We start from the raw sequence: 21,169 nt of genomic DNA on the forward strand, positions 1-21,169 counted from the left end.
TGGAATAGAGAGATGTTGACGGAATGGCTGTAGATGCCTAATGTTGGGAAACGAGAAAACCCCCAGAAAACCCGACTTGACCTTGTCGCCACAAGTGTCACTATGGATTAAAAAAAACCGAGACCAATTTTCGAAAACACTTATAAATCAGCAGAGTTACTAATAGGATTTAGAAATATCAAATTTCACCATTTTCAAAAGGCTGAAGTATTAGCTCTTCAACATAATGTCTCATTAATTTTCAGCACATACATATACACACACATAGAGCTTAATGAGTTCTTCTGCAACCCTTCTTCTTACAATAGGTAATTCAAGAGCACAGATCTTATTTAAATGTACAGTAGTGGCAAAAAAACCGGACCGACCCTTGTAGCTGATTTCAGAGCCTTGTTCACTCCAGAGCACGATAGACTGGTAACTAAGACTTTCGTGGTTCGAATATGCCTGGGAAGGAAACTTTTTTTGTTCCTTATTCAAATTTATTCCCAATACTTTTCGATTGCAGCGATATTTTACTACTTAATTAACTTATTCCTAGAACATGAATTTTACCAGCAATGGAAAAGTATTGGGAATAAATTTTAATAAGGAACAGAAAAAGTTTCTTTCCCAGGCAGGATTCGAACCACGAAAGTCTTAGTTACCAGTCCATCGTGCTCTGGAGTGAACAAGGCTCTGAAATCAGCTACAAGGGTCGATCCGGTTTTTTTTGCCACTACTGTACATATTTAGAATATAGTAGTTCATATGCGTCATAGTGCCGCTACAGTGAGTGAGATGAGAGTAAAGTGAAAGACTATTGAAACTTATGTAGGGCCTATACATAATTCTGTATGGTTGTAATGTAAAATTAGGTATTTTATTTATGTTTTATTATTATTGTGTTAAATTATATTGTGTATTCTTATTGTATTGTGTATTGTATAATTTTATTGTGTATTGCTTATCATTTTTTTTTGTGTATTGTTTATATTGTGTATACCACTGCCACCGGGTGCTTGCCCACTTGCAGTGTAAATAAATACATACATACATATTACAGCGTATATCCAGATCATGAAATATTTCTCTTAACATTTGAAATGTGTTTATAAAGTAGCAATTTCTGCGGACCTCTGGGAAAATAACTAAGGAAGAAATTAGTGAAGAGTTTTGTATGTAGTGTGGCATTGTATGGGACAGAAGCATGGACATTACGACAAAGTGTATAGAAGAATTTGAAATGTGGATATGGAGAAGAATGGAGCGTGTGAAATGGACTGACAGAATAATAAATGGAGCTGTTTTGGAAAGAGTGGGTGAAGAAAGAATGATGTTGAAACTGATCAGAAAGAGAAAAGAGTCACTGGCTGAGAAGAAACTGCCTACTGAAGATTGCACTGGAAGGAATGATGCACAGGAGAAGATATGAGATGACATTAAGATACTGTATATGTATCATATATAATTATAGCAAACTTCTTCCCCCACTGGGTCTCATGGGCTCGCTCAGAAGCTCGATTCACTGGCTAAACGAGAGTTTATCAAAAGTTATGTAATATCAGGACATCATGTTATTCCGACGAAACATGCTAGAAGAGGGCACAATTTTAAGTGGAGACGGGTGACAACTCTGAAGTTATTGAGTTCAGTTCTACATTAAATCGCAAGTATTTTCATACCGGTATCGCATTTCGAAATTTTACACAAGCACATTCTTTCATTATGAGTTCATGACATGACATCATGAGGTTTTCAACGTATTGCTTGTTTGTTTCTCGTAAAGCATTAGACTATAAGTACTTCGCGAAGACAACATTCGTGTTTTGCAGCACCTTGTTCACTTGCTGCGGATCTGACCTGAATTATTGGCCATGCATTCCTAGTGATAATGTCCTGACCCGAGTGTGCAATATGCTTTCATACACCAGCTGCTTTGGAAATCCGTGCGATCCCTCTGCCTAAAGGTGGGCTGCCCCCTCCACACGCTGGCAGCTGTCGCAAGCAGCTGGAGAAGTCCGTCCAGTGCGCTCCAGCGATCAGAATAGGAAAGGCAAGAGGAACGGTACCTGGCGAAAATACACGCTACAATTTCGTCCCAAGTTTGCTACGGAAGTTGTGGACATGTCCGGCAGCCTCCGCCCACGTACAGACAAGCTTGTGACGTCATGCTGGAAACAGGTAAACAATTAAGGAAGACTTCCTCCAGAGTCACGTGATTGAACGAGGGTGAGGCTCCGACAGGAAGCGGATTGATGTTGATGTTTCGAAGCATATGTTCGAATGAGGTGCATTCCACAGGTTGACAAACAAACGCACGTGCTTTCTGCGTTGTATGTGCTGCATTGTAAATGGAAGCAACTCTCGCCTCACAGTGACGCCGCAAATTCTATAGGCCTAAACGCGTGAATATTACCGCATCGTTAGGCAGGTGGTAGTATCATTCGGTATTTATTACTGTGACGCAGTGATTATAGCTGTTCGATTGTTATTCTAATTCATCTTATTTCCGTATTGTATCGCTCGTAGTCAGTCACGTGGTGCCTTTATATTCATTGTAGTAGCGGAGTGATTCAGTGATTGGTGGACTGTGTAATGCTTTTGGAATCCGTGCCGATTGTTGGGTTTCATCAGAAAGTGAATCACACATACCAACATACCAGCGCTGGTGACGTGTATGTATTGTGTCGATAATAATATTGAGGCATCTATTCTGGTGAGTTCCTGGAATCGCATTAGTGCAACAGCAAATGAAACTGTGAGTGATACGAAATTCTCATTACATTTACGGTACCTAATTCAAGGTTAGAAAACGTTTGTACTTTTTGAAGTTAATAGATTTGTATTAAAGTTGATCATTATTCGTTTTCATATCACGAAATATCTTCGTGTGACATTTCTGGAAATTGTTACAGTACTCTTGAAATACATGCACATGAGGTTTGCCTCTCGTCCAACATTGTTTATATTTGAGTCACGTGTTCTCGTAACAGTTTCTATAGTGAAGATATTGTGGTTTGGTATTTCGTCTGCTTATAGTAAGTAAACTTTTTGTGTTACACCTACGGTATTGACATTGTTTTGAAAGGATATTTCCACACTAGCAATCATTTTGTTGTGTACGATATCGACGTATTCCGAAAGTGCATTACGAGTATCGCGTGTGACGGGCGGTGGATGACGCTGTGTGAGGACGCATGGCGCAGGACATGGCCGTGACGCTGCCGCGCATGAGGAGGGACGCCCCCCCGCCGGGGGCCGCCAGCAGGCCCACGGTGCGCATCGTGGACCCTCAGCAGCGCCGCCCCGTCAGCCTATACGACAACTTGCAGCGCGGCGGCAGCGGCAGCATCTGCAGCGCTGCGGTGTCGATGGGGAACCTGGCGCCCGAGAGTGCGGGGCCCGCGCCTGTCGCCACCATGGACCGCAGCCCCTCGCAGGCGAACTGCTTGAGCACCACGGTGCCCCAGAACATCGCAGCTACCAACATCGCCGGTCGACACACGCCCACACGCAACTCGCTGCGCCACAGCCGCATGATTGTGCTCAGCCGCACGGGAAAAGGTTAGAACCCAACAGAGCAGGCCGGTTAGGACACAAAATTTAATGTAGAATGTAGCGTTTCAACATACACAATTTACAAGTTATGGTAATTTGCTAGGAGACGTCGTTGTATATAGACCACTTTTACACTAAACCTAAAATTTGTTTTTGCAAGATATACTAAAACGCTAAACTAACCTAACCTAACCTAACCTTTTCCTTAATCTATGACAGGTTACGTTAGGTTAGGTTAGTGTTTTAGCATACGTTGTATACACTAAGGTTAGGTTTAGTGTAAAAGTGGTCTATATGAAACGACATCTCCTAGCAAATTACCCAAGTTACAATCATCATCATTATCATAATCAGCAGCAGCATGGCTCACCTTTAAGGCCCATTCACAATGAAAATTAAACATAACCGTAACATAAACACAGAAGTTTGCGCCTAGGCTACCAAATGGGACCATTCACAATGATTCACATAAGCATTGACATAAACATTACTGTAAGACGTTAACATGAAAGTTTGCAAACTCCAAACTTTCATGCTTAATGCTTACGTGATTTGCAAACAGAACACAATCGTGGAGCGCTGACGTATACGACAGAATATGAGGAAATGGCGTCGTTGTTATGTTTCCATGGTTACCAAGTATGTTTGCTATTATGTTTATGTTCCCATCGTGAATGATGGTATGACTTCTTGATTTTTACCGTAACGTTTACATTCTTAAGTTAACGCTTACGTTATGTTTAATTTTCATTGTGAATGAGCCTTTACACAACATTGCTCAGAATTTTTGGCTGTCATGAATTAACATTATATGCCATGCACTGTATGAGAAAAATGATGGTTCATATATTTATTTTGTTGGTCATAGACACCTCGTTGATATAGTTAGATAAGGACAACTAGGCTCTATTTATAATATGTTAAAGACTTCGCTAACCTAAAAATTACCACATTAATGATGTGAAGTGAGGTTAGGTTAGGTTAGGCATATTATGTTAGGTTAAGTTATGTTTTGATAGATTAGGTTAGGTTGGGTTGAGCGTTTGTGTAGGTAACAAGGCATGAAGCATCGTAAATACGCGCACAAATTCCGTGAGAGGCACTGTCGATGAAAGGGACAGATGATACAGATATTTCATTGTCTCTACCGGCCAGTGACCGTTAAATTTCAAGTGGCCTATCTTAGTCGAGGGCGTCAACGTATTAAAACATTAGAAGATTTTGCTATCTCTTTTCCAACTGTGAAGTTGTACAGAGACAAAGATAAAATAAAAGATCTGTACTTTTCGTCTTTTTGCTAAGGCTCATTCTACAGAAATATAGGCCTAGTACAGTTGTTGTTTATTCAACTGTCCGAAGGTACCACTTATGAGGCAACTAGACCAGGAAATTATGGGGTAGGGTGGTCAGTTTCTTTTCCCCTGCATTGCATACACCGATGAGTAACTACGTATTACACTAATCAGACTTCAGATCTAGCACAGTAATAGAAGGTAAATTTGCTTGTAACTAATATTATTCTAATTATAAAAATTGTGTACCATAAAAATTTTGGTAATTAATTTGTGTAGTATGCATGGACTAGGTCGCCATCTTCCCGCAATAGAGGTCCAGGGCACGTACTTTCTCGTCTGATTGTAAAACGGCTGACAATATGTCAGTTACAAAAAATGTAATTAAAACTTACTTAATATTTGATAATGTGCCCTGGATATTTATTGCGGGAAAATGGCCTGCCCATGCTTATTACATAATTACCAAAACTTGTACTTTTTATATGCTTACCCTGTTTATATATGTAGCTATTAGTTACGAGTGACATTTGTGTTCTTTTGTTGTACAAGTATTGTATTAGTATTAGCAACTAGTGCCCTGTAATGTTCGAACATGAGAAAGGCAACCAAGACATTACAAACATCGTCTTATTTCATATGAAAAACTAAATCACAAGATCTGTGCTAAAATCCTTAAGCTGTTACAACATGAAGGGATGGGAGTGGAGAACAGCGATGTTTTTATAACAAGGTGGAACAAACACGACAGACCTTCTTATGTAGAGCGAACATAGGCGCATATCGAACTTCATTATACTCGACAAACTTGAACCAAACATAGCGCCTGCAATGCACGACGCTATTGGAAATTTACTGGTACCTTATATAGCTTATAGGCCTATATATTTTCTTACTAATGATAAGAAGGTGATAATTTTAAAGTATTAGTAGTAGTTTAGGGATTTTTTTAGCCAATATATATTTTTCTGTAGATAGGAAGTTGGCGTATCGCTGCAACCCCTAACCTGGAGTACCAGGTTATTTTTATTAAAGGTTTTCTTCCTTTATTCTTTGACGAACCAACGTCTAACTGCAAGGCGACAGTATCTGTAATCCTAGACAGGAGCCCTCACAGAGTACTATCACAGTCTAGTATATACAGTCACGAAGCTCAATACGTAGTAAATATGCATCCATAGATAGTTGCTAATCACTAGGATCGCTAATATCGCCTCATTACACACATTGCGAAATAGTACCGGCACAGTCTATTCCTAGCACCCTCACAACTCAAGCTTCGTGACTGTATATACTATACTGTTTTCGCTGTAAGAAAAATCCTAATGTAAACACAAGCACGTGGCCGTCATACCCGTGATTGGCTCACAGTCGAAACACTCACACGACGCAGGAAAATATAGTCCGTATTTGGAAACTATAAAAAAAATAAAACTTGAATTCTAGTTGTTAAATACAATGAAACATAATTTCACTCATATGTAAAACGATATGTAAAAGAAATTATATTTTGTTATGTACTATGAACGCGGATGAATACAAACAGTAATACCGAGATAGTCTGTTCTTGTAAGAAGCTGGCGTCACTTGAGCTCGTAGTTGTTTACGTAAGCACGTGGTATTCCGCACTCTGCAAGAATAATCTTATTATTACTGTCTACTGCAATGTCAATTTCCCCCGTGATATGCCTCAGGCGAAACACGGGTTGTAACCAATTTCTTGAAAAATAAAGTAAAAAATAAATAATAATAAAAAAGCACGTGGTACTGAAGTATGGCTTCTGTATCCTCGGTGTGTGTGGTTATTAAACATAAGGGTAGAAACCCTCTCAAAAGCGGAGAAAACCAAGTAATCTTAAATGTATATAATAAGTTATGTGAGATTTAATTACAGTAATTGTAAAGTAAATGTTTCCTAAGCAAATGAATGCATAGTAGTGAGGTTAGGCCTACTTGACGAGTAACGGGAAATGTTTAACATGAAACGGAATGTACAACAGTAGGCAGGAACATGTACTGAGAATCCATGGCGCCAAACAGCGGCCAATGAAGCTTCACTTCAGTCACGTGCTATTGTTTATATTAGGATTTTTCTTACAGCGAAAAGATGATATATTTTAGACTGTGGTACTATCAGCCGGGCCAGCTGAATCTAGGTTTTTAACGATGTTGTTGCTTCCCCCTCTCAGTCTTTCTCAACCTGGCTTTGGATAGGCTATGGTGGGTGTTAGTACCGGTAGTAATTTACATAACATATTTACATCAACTTATATAAATGTGTGATTCAGGAGTAGCGATACTTAAGTTAATGAGATTTGCCACATATTAAAATAATAAGCCAGTATGCTTTTTAATAGGGAACGTGACTACTTTTGCACAGGACATGAAATAAAGGTTAGAATATCCTGCATAGGCAAAGTAATTTCAGCTAGGCGAGAGTTACGAAGTACGTACACTGCTTTCTTATCATACCACAAAAATCTACAGAGCACTTATTTTCAGTCTCTGTAAACTTAAAAGAATTATGGGGTCACTGGTAATTATTAACTAATAAGAAATTGGCCATCCTACCCCACTATCTCCTGGCCTATTTGCCTCATAAGTAGTGCCTTGTTGATATTACTTGTGAGGTTCAGACCTGTCTTCGGACAGTTGACTAAACATCAACAACAAATAACATAGTCTATTGCTAATAATAATGTTTTTCTGTAGAACATAAAAATACAAATTCACACTTTACAACACTTTAAATCTTGTAACATGCGAAGAATTATTGCACATTTTGTGGAATGAACATCTGTAGCTCGTTTCTTAAAACGAATACGATGGCAAGTGGCAAGCTAATAAGGAAATGAGAGACAAGTCACAAGTTGAGTAAATTTTGTTTCTTAAAGCTTTTTGAGAATGTTGTCGGGTGATTGTGAATTGTTGACAACCTTTACAAGCATAGGCGGAGTTATGGGGGGCACTGCCCCCCCCCAAACTTATCTGAATTCTTTTTTTTCTATTAACCTTATAAAATATTGAATTCAAAAGATCTTTTTTGATTTTGTTTATGATTAAGTTTCTGTGCTTAAATTGACGAATTAATGTCTTCAGACCATGTGTCTGGACTATAATATTTATTTTAAATTTCTGAATGTATAAGAATTTCTATACCTCGTTTGAGGAATGGAAGTGCTGTATTGTTTCTTTTGTAACAGCCTGTACTCATGTGTTAGAAGTATGCAGGCGTTCAGGCCGCCACTTGGAGATGTATGAACAAGATACCACACAATAATGCAGAAGCATTATATAATGTATAAACCTAAAAACGAGATTGAAATAAAATAATTTAGAGCTTACATTTCGTATGATATCTTCAGGAAGATAAGCTTCATATAAAAAATAGTTTCTGTAGCAATGTTACGTAGTTTTATTGATGTATGCATGTGTTTGTGTACGAGAGAGAAAAGAGGGAGATTGTTTTAAATTGTGCACTATAATAATTTGTAGTTGACCTACAGTTCAAGCCCTATACAACTCTGTCCGAAACATCGCGGATATGGATGTAACACTGTAAGAAACATGCCCTCCGAAAATACCTTTATTAAATGATCATATTCCGATATACTGTACCACGGTCAAGCTATAATGACGGAGGAGGAAAATGATATCCCCCATAACCCCGTTGTATGGAGATTCTATGGTTTTGCTTTGCCCCCCGCCCCCCAAGGAAACGGTTCTCTCTCCGCTTATGTTGACAAGTAAAATAATAGATCACAATACATAATTCCTTCTTAAAAATCAGAGAAGATAGATAGATAGTTACTTTATTGCTTGGACATAAATACATTATGCATTAGCAACGTCAATATAAATAAAATCATACAAAATTGTTTGCCAAGTTAAAATATTCGTTAATGCTATACAAACTGAGTTCATATAATTTTCTTTTAATTAACGATTTGAATGAATCGTAATTTAAATTTTTAGTTGAGTTAGGTAAGCTATTATAAAACTTCAGAGACATATAATAAAAACTGTTTTGTGTAGTCTTGTATCTGCATAAATCAAGTCTTGTATCGGTACAACTTCTCGTATGGTGTTCGTGAAAATGGAAGTTCAAAGGGAAATTATCAATATTCACTTTGGTATGTAACAAACACTGCAATACATATAGCGATGGAAGAGTGAGAATTTTACAGGATTGAAATAATGGTTTACAATGTTCTTTTGGTCCAACACCACAAATAATTCTCACTGCTTTCTTCTGTAATTTAAAAATATTAAAAGATTAACTATGGTTCCCCCATAATAAAATACCACATTGAAGATGACTATGAATATATGAAAAATATACTGTTAATAGCACTGTTGTATCCACAGTTTTAGACAAACATCTTAACATAAATATTCCTTTAGATATCTTACCCGAAATCATATTGATATGGCTATCCCAGCCCAGACCACATTCAATATATATATATACCCAAAAATTTGATGTTATTATGAAAAGCATCACTTTTCTATCTAAGCTAAATTTAAGATCTGTCACTTTACTTCATTAATACATAAATAATTAGAAAACACCATGACTTAATTAAGATATCATAAGAAGAAAAGGAGGTTGTTTTTGGTGCATTTTCACCAAGAATAATAAAAGACGAAAAAAAAAAACAAATGGAGGAAAATTATTCTGCTGGCTGATAGAGCATTAATTCGACCAGTATTTCGTCTAAATTTCAATTATAGTTAAAAGCTGTTATATTTGTGTTGAGGTTAACTTGAACCTCTCATTAAATTAATGTTTATTTTCTAAATCAGAATAAACTATTCGTTCTTTACATTTTTTCCTTTAGAGTTTTGTATTGTAATTTCCTCTTTTGATTCATTTGACTATATTTCCTCTTATACAGAACATCTGTAATGAAGCCCCATGCAAAAGCAGTCCAAGGATGTCTTATCCGAGGATCTGAGCGGCCATTGGGTCTCCTCTTCTGATTCAATTTTTCGGGAAAGTATCATTAAAAAATGTGGTATCGTAACTTAACAGCTCTAATGACCTTGAGAGTGTGACTAAAAAAAATGAACGCAGGAAATATTTTCTATCGACTGAGCTTTAATCTGACAAAGGATAATGGGTAGTTCTCGCATTATAAGCTGTTATTTAGATATACTTCTAGCCCGGACACAGTGCACTTTTTGCTGGAAAGGTATGCGTGGTGCAGACCAAAGTAGGCTTACGTTGGGATTGGTTACGTGAACATTTCTTGTTTCTCGACGTGAGTGGACAACCTTGGCCGAGTGATCATGGTGTCCCTGTTCGCACGGGAACATCTCCGTTGCCTTGTGATAATAGCTGACATTAGAAGGTCGCGTGTTCCACGCCCAAGGTACTGTCATGGTATGATGGAGTAATCTGCAATTAGTGTTTGTTGGTTTCACGACAGCTCGAATTTCAGCTCTTATATCGTAGGCCTACACGTTGTTTCGGGAGGTTAAATTATTCAATAATTTATCTTGTATATTGTCATGTCAGGCACTACAAAGCTTCAACTCCCTAGATTCAGTATAAAGTGTGCTTCAAGGGGTAAAGAAACTGGCCACACGACCCCATTATCTTTTGGCTTAGTTGCCTCATGAGTGATGTCTTATTGGTGAGGTTAAAACCTGTCTTCGGACAGTTGACTAAACAACATGGTCGTCACTGTAGTAATCTGGGTCATGAAGTACTGTCACTTAGTTGCTTTGTATTGTCAATATGCTCTATTTCCTCTCCTTTTCAAGGGATTGCATGTTCTCACTTCTTGCTCTTCGCCAGAATTTTCTATAAGTTCGTAACTTGATTTGTCCTGTGGTCGGGGGAAGACGTTCCTAATCAATACAGTATCGTCGCAAATCTCTTGCATTCAAATACTATAATGAAGGCATGTGACGCCATGAGGATACGTATGCTATCAGTAGAGAGCGGAATTTTAGGCGCCTAAAATAGGTCTTAAACTCCTATATTTAGGCTCTATAAAATAAAAAATAGGCTTTTTTGTTATGTTAGGTTGGGTTAAAAAAATAGTTTTTTTTTTTAAGAATATCACTAATGTAAGATTCAACATTTATTTAATGCAAAATTGTAGGATTAAAAGAAACTCTCACACATTTCACATTTTACAAGGGTACACATGCATACAAGGCGGCCGGGCAGCTCAGTTGGTAGAGCAGCTGGCTACGGACTGGAAGGTCCGGGGTTCGATCGTGATGACAGGATTTTTTCTTGTTGCCAAACTTTCAGAACGGCCCCGAGGTTCACTCAGCCTCCTATAAAATTGAGTACCGGGTCTTTCCCGGGGGTAAAAGGCGGTCAGAGCGTGGTGCCGACCACACCACCTCATTCTAGTGCCGAGGTCATGGAAAGCATGGGGCTCTACCTCCATGCCCCCTAAGTGCCTTCATGGCATGTTACGGGGATACCTTTACCTTTACCTTTTACACATGCATACACAAAATGAAGACATTCTGTCTTTAATTTAGTGGTTTTCATTCACCAATCATATTTCCATAGTTTGCTTCACAGTAAATGATCAGCACCTATTGTGCCTACAGTGTCGCTCACTGCTGTACTTATAAAAGGTGAAAAAAAGAAAGGGGTTGTTATCTGTCTTGGAATGTAAGAGATTGCTTATTCGGGTACAAAACAGTGAGTTTGTGTTAAATTGCTGACAGAGGAAGATGAAATAATAATAATAATAATAATAATAATAATAATAATAATAATAATAATAACAATAACAATAGAAACTTGTCCCGCAGGAGTTCTTTTACATGCCAGCAAATCTGCTGACATGAGCCTGTCGAATTTAAGCACACTTAAATGCCATTTACCTGGGCCGGGATCGAACCCGCAACCTCGAGCACAGAGGGACTGCGCTATACCGACTACGCTACCCAGGCCGACTCAAAGTTGAAATTTCATGATTGAAAGATTCTAAGAATGAGAAGGGGTGGCCCGGAAGTACTTCTCTATTGTTGTTCACTGCTAGGAAGGAGTTGTTATCCGTCTTGGAATGTAAACAGTGCAGGATGTTAAGAAAAACACTAACAGTTACGAAAATGATGCAAAATTTTAAAAAAAACTTAAAAATAGGCACAAACGTCGAAATAGGCATTATTAGGCAATATAAAACCCCTTTATTTATACCTAAATTTCCATGATAAATGTAAATATTAAATCTTAAGCCAGCATGTATCAAAGAAAAAAATAGGTTTTTGCCTAAATTCCGCTCTCTAGTTATCAGTCATCCATGGAGTAGGACGATGATTGGCACGTTTTTTTTTTCTTTATGGTGCATATTGTCAAATAATTGTATTACCATGTTATTAAAAGCGGTCAATTTTTCATCAACAGTGACTAAGTTAAATATTGTACGCCATGTACTTCGACATGTTTTAGATCTCTGTATGTAATGAATTTCGCTGCAGCTTTCGGGCACTGAAGAGAATACTCTGCGAATATTAAGTCGTGTGCAGAAATTCCAGAACAGGCAACTGCCTTAATGTTACAATTCTGTCAGGAGTGTTTGTAATAATTAGATATATTAGAGTTTCAGTAGTATACCTTATTTTATTTTATGGAGTGCAGTTTCATAGAAAGGACTTTGCCGACAGACCTTCTACTGCCCCCTACTAATTGGTTGTCATACATAAATGTCTTCCTTACTGTGACGGAAATCGTGTCTTCTCCTGTCAGTAACCAATTACTACAACCCTCGTTCAGAACAATTGACAGGCTCCCGTCAAATCCAGTGGAGGTAGAGTTGCCGCATCTTTTCCGAATTCCAAGAATCCCGTCAGTCTCACTGTCTCATTTCGAAGGATCACCAGGATTGTGGCAACTGTGCAATGTTGGGACGAGGGGACAGGATGGAATTGTCAGAGGTGTTTGTGTAGGAAGTCATAAATCTGTAAGTGGGTGTTCAAAGGAGCCACCGAACTGCACTCCTTGAAATAAAATAAAGTATAGCTGTGTGATGGGTGGGGTTAAGGGGAAGAAATACTGGAACGTCTTGCGGTTCCGTGTACTGTACTTGACGTGTTACGACAGATCTTTTGCACCGCAATGCCAGTGCATCACACACAACTGAATACACGTTCACTTGACATTTAATTCGTGTATTCGCATAGTCTAAATGCAGACATGCTTTTTGTTTATGGATTTTGTGATGGCAATGCATTGTCTGCTGTTAAGGAATACAGACGACGTTTTTTAAATCGAAAGGTTCAATCTAGCTTGTGTGTTTTCCGTGTTTATCGGATGTTATATGAAACTGACAAGCTACCAAGTATTTCACTGAGGTCGGAAAGAGAATTTACAATTTTTATTTAATTGGTTATTTAACGACGCTGTATCAACTACGAGGTTATTCAGCGTCGATGAGATTGGTGATAGCGAGATGGTATTTGACGAGATGAGGCCGAGGATTCGCCATAGATTACCTGGCATTCACCTTACGGTTGGGAAAAACCTCGGAAAAAAACCCATCCAGGTAATCAGCCCAAGCGGGGATCGAACCCGCGCCCGAGCGCATCTTCAGACCGGCAGGCAAGCGCCTTAACCGACTAAGCCACGCCGGTTTCTGAATTTACAATTTATGGAATCCATAAGAAGAGCAACCTTAGTAATTTGTCTTGTGTAATTATTTTATTTTCTTACTGAGTTTGTATTTACGAAAGTACTCAGTGACTGTCGCACAAATTTTCGTGTGGAGAATGTAGAAACTATGCTTAGTTTATATTTCGATAATGCTTATATGTGATATGTGGAAGAAGAAGAAAAAAAAAGAAAAAATGTATATTAAACATAATGTAATACATTTAATTAACAACTTATTTCATGGAATAGCCGTCGAAATAGTGGCAGGTTTAACATAAAAATCACGTATTTCATTTCACCAAAAGATATGGTCCCTAACAATGACATGTGAATAAATTATGGCGAAATGAGTCCGAGGTCGAACATCGAAAGTTATCCAGCAATTCCACTTCCGTTGTTTGAGGGAAAACCTCGGAAAACCCCCAACCAGGATATGAACCCAGGATCAGTGAGCTCGTTTGTGCTCCGAGACCACTTGGGCGTAGGTTCGAATCCCACTTGAGCTGATTTCCTAAAAACTCATTATGGCGTCCAGTATTACCTTCATTGGTGCTTTGGTAGCCACAACAATATTTTGATTCGAAATAGTAAGCAATATAACAGGTATCAATATTTCAAGAAAGAAAGAAATTCAGACAATTTTGTTTGCAGATGACGAGATTTTAATAGCAGCCTCGGAAGGTACATTACAAAGATCAGTACACAAATTAGAAACATCTGGCTGTGATTTAAACATTTCTACTTCTAAGTCAGAATCAATGGCTCTCAAAGGAAGGGTCTCAGTTATATGTAATACTAGTGGCTTGTGCAGCAAATGCTGCAAACTAAGTTCATTAGACGTTCAAATAAACATTTTTCGGATTTATTTTCAATGAAGAATACCAGACATTCTGAAAGTTATTTTCTTCCATAATAATGAAACATACTCCCTCTGAATGGTTTTTATGCCAAATACTTTTTCTTGAACCTATACACCTTCAGTTTTTTTAGTTTTAACGCGAAAACGCAAGTACCAATGTCAGGACGATCAGTCGGATTTCATGTGGGAGTAAAGCAGTAGCTGTTTTAGGTCATTGTGGATTGTAGGTGAGAGTTAAAAAAAATATCAGGTTTGCTATGCTTTCGAACAATATACATAGCATCTTGGTATAGCTGCTGCATGTTTCGTGAACTACCTTGAAATGTAAAGGGTAGAATCATTTTATCCTGTTAAAAGATCTTGCTGAAATGATCGGGAGACTACAAAATCTTGTAGACCTTTTATTTTATCAGTAAGTAATACCTTTTGGTCTTTCCTTAGGAACTGTAATTTTTGCGCTCTCTCGAGCCAATACTGATGAGAATCATGCATATAAAAATATCTACACCACACCGCCATTAAATATATGAAAAAGACCCAACCCCACTTGATTAATAACTATAAAATTATTTGATTTTTAATAACAATATTATTATCTTACGTAAGTTTTATAGTTTTCAGTAACATATACTATATAGCCGCCACTCAGTAAACTATAGAAATCAAGATCTAATTTAAGATATTCTCTACATCTACTTATATAACCCCAAAACGTTTCACTTTCATGTCAATATAGCATTAATATGTATAATTAATGAAAAATAGTCACAGCATGGCATTAACCATAATAATATTTAATTTCTAATGGTAATAATGTCATCAAACCACCTCAAGTTTTGTAGTTTTTAATATCCAATACACAGCTGTACTCAGAAAATTACACACCACAGAATCAGACCTGTAAATTATTTTTAGTCTTGAAGTTTTTAATAACCAATTTAATTTGAGCTCTAAATATGTCAGCATTCTTGCAGATCATGGCCTTCGTGTAATATTGTTTACTGTAGCGTGTGTTTTGTTTTATTCTGAAATGCAATTAGTGACAACAGATGGATTTTAGAAAATAGCAAAATTATGTTGAAAAATTGACACTTCACTGAAAACTACTATTTTTCTGAAAAACTTTGGGTTCCAAGATTAAAAATGAGGGTCATTTATTAAAATCCGTTCAGCCGTTTTCCCGTAATTTCTATTACCAGTTCAAATTGTATATAGATTTTAAAATGTAAAATAATTAAGCAAATAAACACTTTCAGCTATCTTGGGTGTACAATTTCACATGAAAAAAAAAAATATATATATCTATATAAACAGAAAAATTGCAGAGCACAGTGAAAAAAAAAACTTAAATTATAGCAGCTAGTTTTCTTCTGGAATTGTGCAAACACGTATTTGCGTCAAAATTTTGAAATTAAAAAATGTTTACATAATGAGAACGTAATTAATACCCATATAACATTGAACCTTTTACTGCGTCTCGAAGACGTCTGCGGTGCTGGTCGGAGTGGTTCCTTTCATTGATTTCTGCTGCCTCATAGTTAGTGGCTGGAGACCCTTTCCCTTCACTCATCTCCCTCGGTAGCGGTTCGAAATATACACAGCCAGTACTATGGGAAGCATTCATCCTATTCTTAGGAAACTAAAAAATTCAGCAAACGGAATACTTTCCAAGGATTATGCGTGGCTTCATTCTATTGATAGGTACAACCGACTTTCACAGGACACTATTTCTCCGGTAGGAGCAATAATCTGGCAACCTTGCATTCCACTGCCCTCAGAGAATGCAGCGCATGGTCCAGCATACGGTTTACGAATACAAATAAACGCAACTCCTCCCATTGAGAATTCTGATTCATTCTGACATCGCATGTAACACAACTCCGATTGTTGAAATTTGATTGGATAGGTGTTGCTAAGGTGACGATGTCCATTTGTTACAATAAAAATTTTGTATTTACACGTTAGATGGTAAGAAATGCAAATTTCGAAATTGGGTTGCATTTGCCATAAAATTTAAATACGAGGGTACGTGTATTAGAGTCGAATTTTATTTACATGCTTTATAATATTAAAACACACTGCATTATTACACATCATGATATTCAGTACTTACAGGTCCAGATTTAAAATATTTCTTCAGTTGAAACAAGATGAAGTGTTGTTGTTGTTTTCTAATGCCAGGCGTTTGACAATAAAGTCATTTGACCTCTCGCACTCCAATATTTTTCAAAGATATTATCATGGTCAGCCACTGAAGCACAGATTTTGAGGTGTTCCGAATCCATTTCTTGGTTTGAGTTGCACAGTGGGCAGTTAGGGAACTGATATAGTCCAATTCTATGCAGGTGTTTGGCCAAACAATCATGGCCTGTTGCCAATCTAAATGCAGCTACAGACGATTTTCGTGGTAAATCGGGAATTAACTGTGGTTTATGATGCAGAGAGTTCCATTTTTTCCCTTGAGATTGTGTTATCAAATTTTGTTTGTTGAAGTGTAAGTATGTAGATTTAATAAATCTTTTCACAGAGTAATACGTAGATTTAGTTAAAGTGTTAAATGAGCCGTTCAGAGCAGAAGTAACTTAAGTCAAGAATGGGTAATGAAGGTTGAAGTAAACATTCTCTAAAATACAGCGCAAAGGAGCAATTAATATTCACTTTATTTAAACTATTAGTAGTCAGTGGATAGCAAGAACGACATTAATTGCTACTTTGCGCTGTATTTTACAGAATTTTTACTTTAAACCTTATTATCCAATTTTGACTTACACCACTTTTGTTCTAAACGGCTCATTAATACAGTGCACTATATTCTTCAAGGAACATAGCAAATCACAATAATGGCAGTATTGCGGAATTTCGAATTGCTTTCGAGTGTTCCCAGGATGGTTTCGATTGCATCCTTTGGGAACAGTCATATCGATTGCATCTCGGTAGAGAACAACTTCCATTTTAAAAAGAAATTACCCCTGGACGAAAATATTTTTCTCTTACACTAGGAGGTCCTTTATGCACGGTGCAGAAGAAATTACCCTTGAATCAAAACATTTTCCCCTTACAATAGGAAGTACTCTTTGCACCAACGGCGTACACAGTGCAGAAGAAACTGCATTTATAAAGGAAATATCTTTGGACCAAAACATTTTCTCGCACAATAGGAGGTGCTTCTTGCACATATGCTCAATATTGTCTCTTATGAACACAAGATGACAGGTTTTCTCACTGGATTATTCTGTCTTGTCTCGCTAAACCATAGTCTACTATAACGATAAGTTAAGTGATATTTCGCGAGCAAATGAGTGACTGCAGTGGATTCCGCGCATGTATGTAGGGGCAGTAGTTCCTACATTCCTTCCTCATTATAGTGGAAATTGTTTAATTCGGGTAATCGCCCAGACCTACGAGTATTTCCTAGAAAACTACACATTTCATTATAAATTAAATTCGTAAATAAAAATTCAACTCTGTGACTCCAGACCCCATAAGAATAGGCCTATAAATAAAACGCAAGTATCTTTTTTGGGTTTCAATCTAAATGACATATTTTATTAATAAAAAACAAATTTCACAACATACAATAACTTGTTTTTAATTTTAAATTACATTTTACCACAAATAAGTTACATTTGAATTTGAATGAAATATAACGCTAACACAAATGCTTGCAAACATCAAATAGTAATTTGGACTGGAATGTAATTTTCGGGAGGGAGCACTATGATCCAGCACTGCGATCCTTTACGATCTAGTGTGCTACCCTCAAGCTAGGCGCATTCCCAAACCCACACCGGCTGACTACACTAAGGTTCTGTGCGTCTTCAGCCGGCGCCACAGTGCAGTGGTCCAGAACGCAAATCTAGCTGGACAAAACTAATAACTCCTCTCCTATGTAACATATTTTCATGAAACTTTACCTACACAGTAGTTACAGGTAGCATATATTTTTTGTACAATATCTATCTATCTGTCTATCTATCTATCTATCTATCTATCTATCTATCTATCTATCTATCTATCTATCTATCTATCTATCTATCTATCTATCTATCTATCTATCTATCTATCTATCTATCTATCTATCTATCTATCTATCTATCTATCTATCTATCTATCTATCTATCTATCTATCTATCTATCTATCTATCTATCTATCTATCTATCTATCTATCTATCTATCTATCTATCTATCTATCTATCTATCTATCTATCTATCTATCTATCTATCTATCTATCTATCTATCTATCTATCTATCTATCTATCTATCTATCTATCTATCTATCTATCTATCTATCTATCTATCTATCTATCTATCTATCTATCTATCTATCTATCTATCTATCTATCTATCTATCTATCTATCTATTCATTTATTTATTTATTCATTCATTCATTTATCTATTTATTTAATCTGACGGCCATCAGGCCTTCTCTACCACACCACTAGAATACAAATAGACATATACATGTACAAAAAACAAATGCAGAGAGAAGAAGGAAATAAGAAATAGAAGTAGATTATGATTGTATAAGAGGAACTGCTCCTTTATAGGGGGTGTATTTAGACAAAATTAATGTCTTCTAACAAATTTTCGTGATATACAGGGTGTCCACAAATTATCCGTACAGCTTCAACATTGAATTAAAAAATAACCAAACAAGACATCGATGTGAGACTTTTTGTATTTGAAAGAGCATCTCTTCAAGCTTTTAAGATAATTTTTGTTTTGTGTCAGGTTTGACTATTAATTGATGATTGCAAATTAGGTGAAATGACTACTGCACAAGAAAACGCGCAGTTTGTCTCTTGGTTTGTTGAGACGAAATCAGACACACAATTATAAAGAAATTTCAGGACCAGATGTGGAAGGAATCCACCTTCATTATCCTCTATCCGGGAGTGGTACACGAAGTTCATGGTGACTGGCAGCGTTCTGCAGCGGAAGGGTGTTGGTCGACCAAGCACAAGCACGTGCGTGATGCGTACTTGTGAAGCCCTCGTAAATCAGTTCGCACTGCTGCCGGACAATTGCAATTTCCACGATCGTTGATTCACAAAGTTTGCGTCTTTATGCCTACAAACTGCAGCTGGTGTGATCCCTTCAGACAATAGACCACGAGGCACAGAGTTTGATGCTCCTATTAACAATAATGAAACATTCCTCAAGCGTGTTCTTTTCACTGATGAAGCAATATTTCGTATGTCCGGCTTACTAAACCGCCATAATGTTAGGATCTGGTGCTCAGAAAACCCTCATGACATGTGAACTTGTGAGCGACAGCCCAAAGGTGAATGTGTGATGTGGAGTCATATGCAATCGAATCCTTGGTCCATCCTTACAGAAAAGATAATCACAGCCATTGCGTACCTGGACATGCTCATTGAACTTGTAATCCTGCAGCTGGAAGACATCCAACTGATGTCATCTTCCAATAGGATGGAGCAACTCCACACAGGGGCTGTGCGTGAAGTTTTGGATGAACAGTTTCCTGGAAGGTGGATTGACTGAGATGGCCCGACTATTATTTTTTTGTACAGGCCAGGTCTCACCTATTATTAGCCCACAGTTGATGGGATGTAATATTTTTACAAGATAGTAATGACGAAGTTTATTAACAGATGCCATTAAACATAAAAAATAAATAAAATACTAATTTTACTGGTCCACACCTGTGGAGTAACGGCTAGCGCGTCTGGCCGCGAAACCAGGTGGCCCGGGTTCGATTCCCGGTCGGTGCAAGTTACCTGGTTGAGGTTTTTTCCGGGGTTTTCCCTCAACCCAATATGAGCAAATGCTGGGTAACTTTCGGTGCTGGACCCCGGACTCATTTCATCGGCATTATCACCTTCATCTCATTCAGACGCTAAATAACCAAAGATGTTGATAAAGAGTCGTAAAATAACCTACTACTAATTTTACTGTACCGAGAAACGAACTCACAACCTATGGCATGGAAAACTTACATCTTACCCCTGTGTTACACACACTTCGTAAGGTTAACTACATTGTAGATGGACGACTTTGACTAAATAAACATGACACCAATGCCTTCAAGTGCAGTTCATTTACACGTGTGTACCGCGCGGTAGAACTTCGCATTTCTAACGACCAAGAGTCTGCCCATTCTTTCTAGCACCAAGTGTACAATGCAGCAAGATGGGCCGTTTGTTGCTCGTCGGTTCTGTTCCATCGAATTCCTGCAATTGTTTCTCGTCAGTGTTTTGTTTATGTAGCACACATGCGCTCCCGTTCTATTCGCGGAACATACAACAGAGCCCATTCTCACTTCTAGTGGTGACAAGTATTCATTCATACACAGCAACGGGACTTCAGAGTCAAATGTTCAATATTTGTGCTTCAGACAGTTGTAGTGTATGTAAATATTGCAGAAGCTTTATGGAACGTATTTATTTACTTCTTTTTTATGACAACGAAGCCGGAAGTTAGTTTCGCAAAAAGGTCTCGAATTCGATATCCAGCAAGTACTGTGAGATTTGTGACAATGACGACGGCGGCATTCTCTCTCTCTCTCTCTCTCTCTCTCTCTCTCTCTCTCTCTCTTAGAGTGAAATTTGTTTTTAAAACACTTGTTGTTAAATCTTTTCTGAAATTTGTTCTTGAACACCTTGTGGAAGTCGGATATTGTTTTGTTATCGCATTGTCGCGGTCGCAGCGAGAGTAAAAGGAAAGTGTGCAGCTGCATATAGTTATATTGTAATGCCGGTATCACGTTATTATACTATAAAACTGCTTAAATCTAACTGCTTGTATAAACAAGTATGCATGGTTGAAAATCAAATTGGATGTATGTTTATTAGCTATTTATCGCTTTGAATAGTAACCACACCTCTC

At 37.6% G+C, this 21,169-nt stretch overlaps 1 protein-coding gene across 1 annotated transcript in view; it reads left to right on the forward strand.

The window, feature by feature from the left end:
• The first annotated feature begins 1,969 nt into the window (after nt 1–1,969).
• The window catches only part of LOC138706644 (sarcospan), a 44,143-nt gene continuing 24,943 nt past the window's right edge, over nt 1,970–21,169 (forward strand). Inside the window, exon 1 of the mRNA XM_069836186.1 lies at nt 1,970–3,546. Within this exon, the coding sequence (XP_069692287.1) occupies nt 3,180–3,546 (367 nt within the window). The 5' untranslated portion in view covers nt 1,970–3,179. The remainder of the gene's footprint in view (nt 3,547–21,169) is intronic.

This window comes from Periplaneta americana, chromosome 9 (genome assembly GCF_040183065.1).
Source record: "Periplaneta americana isolate PAMFEO1 chromosome 9, P.americana_PAMFEO1_priV1, whole genome shotgun sequence".
NCBI classification, from domain to species: domain Eukaryota; kingdom Metazoa; phylum Arthropoda; class Insecta; order Blattodea; family Blattidae; genus Periplaneta; species Periplaneta americana.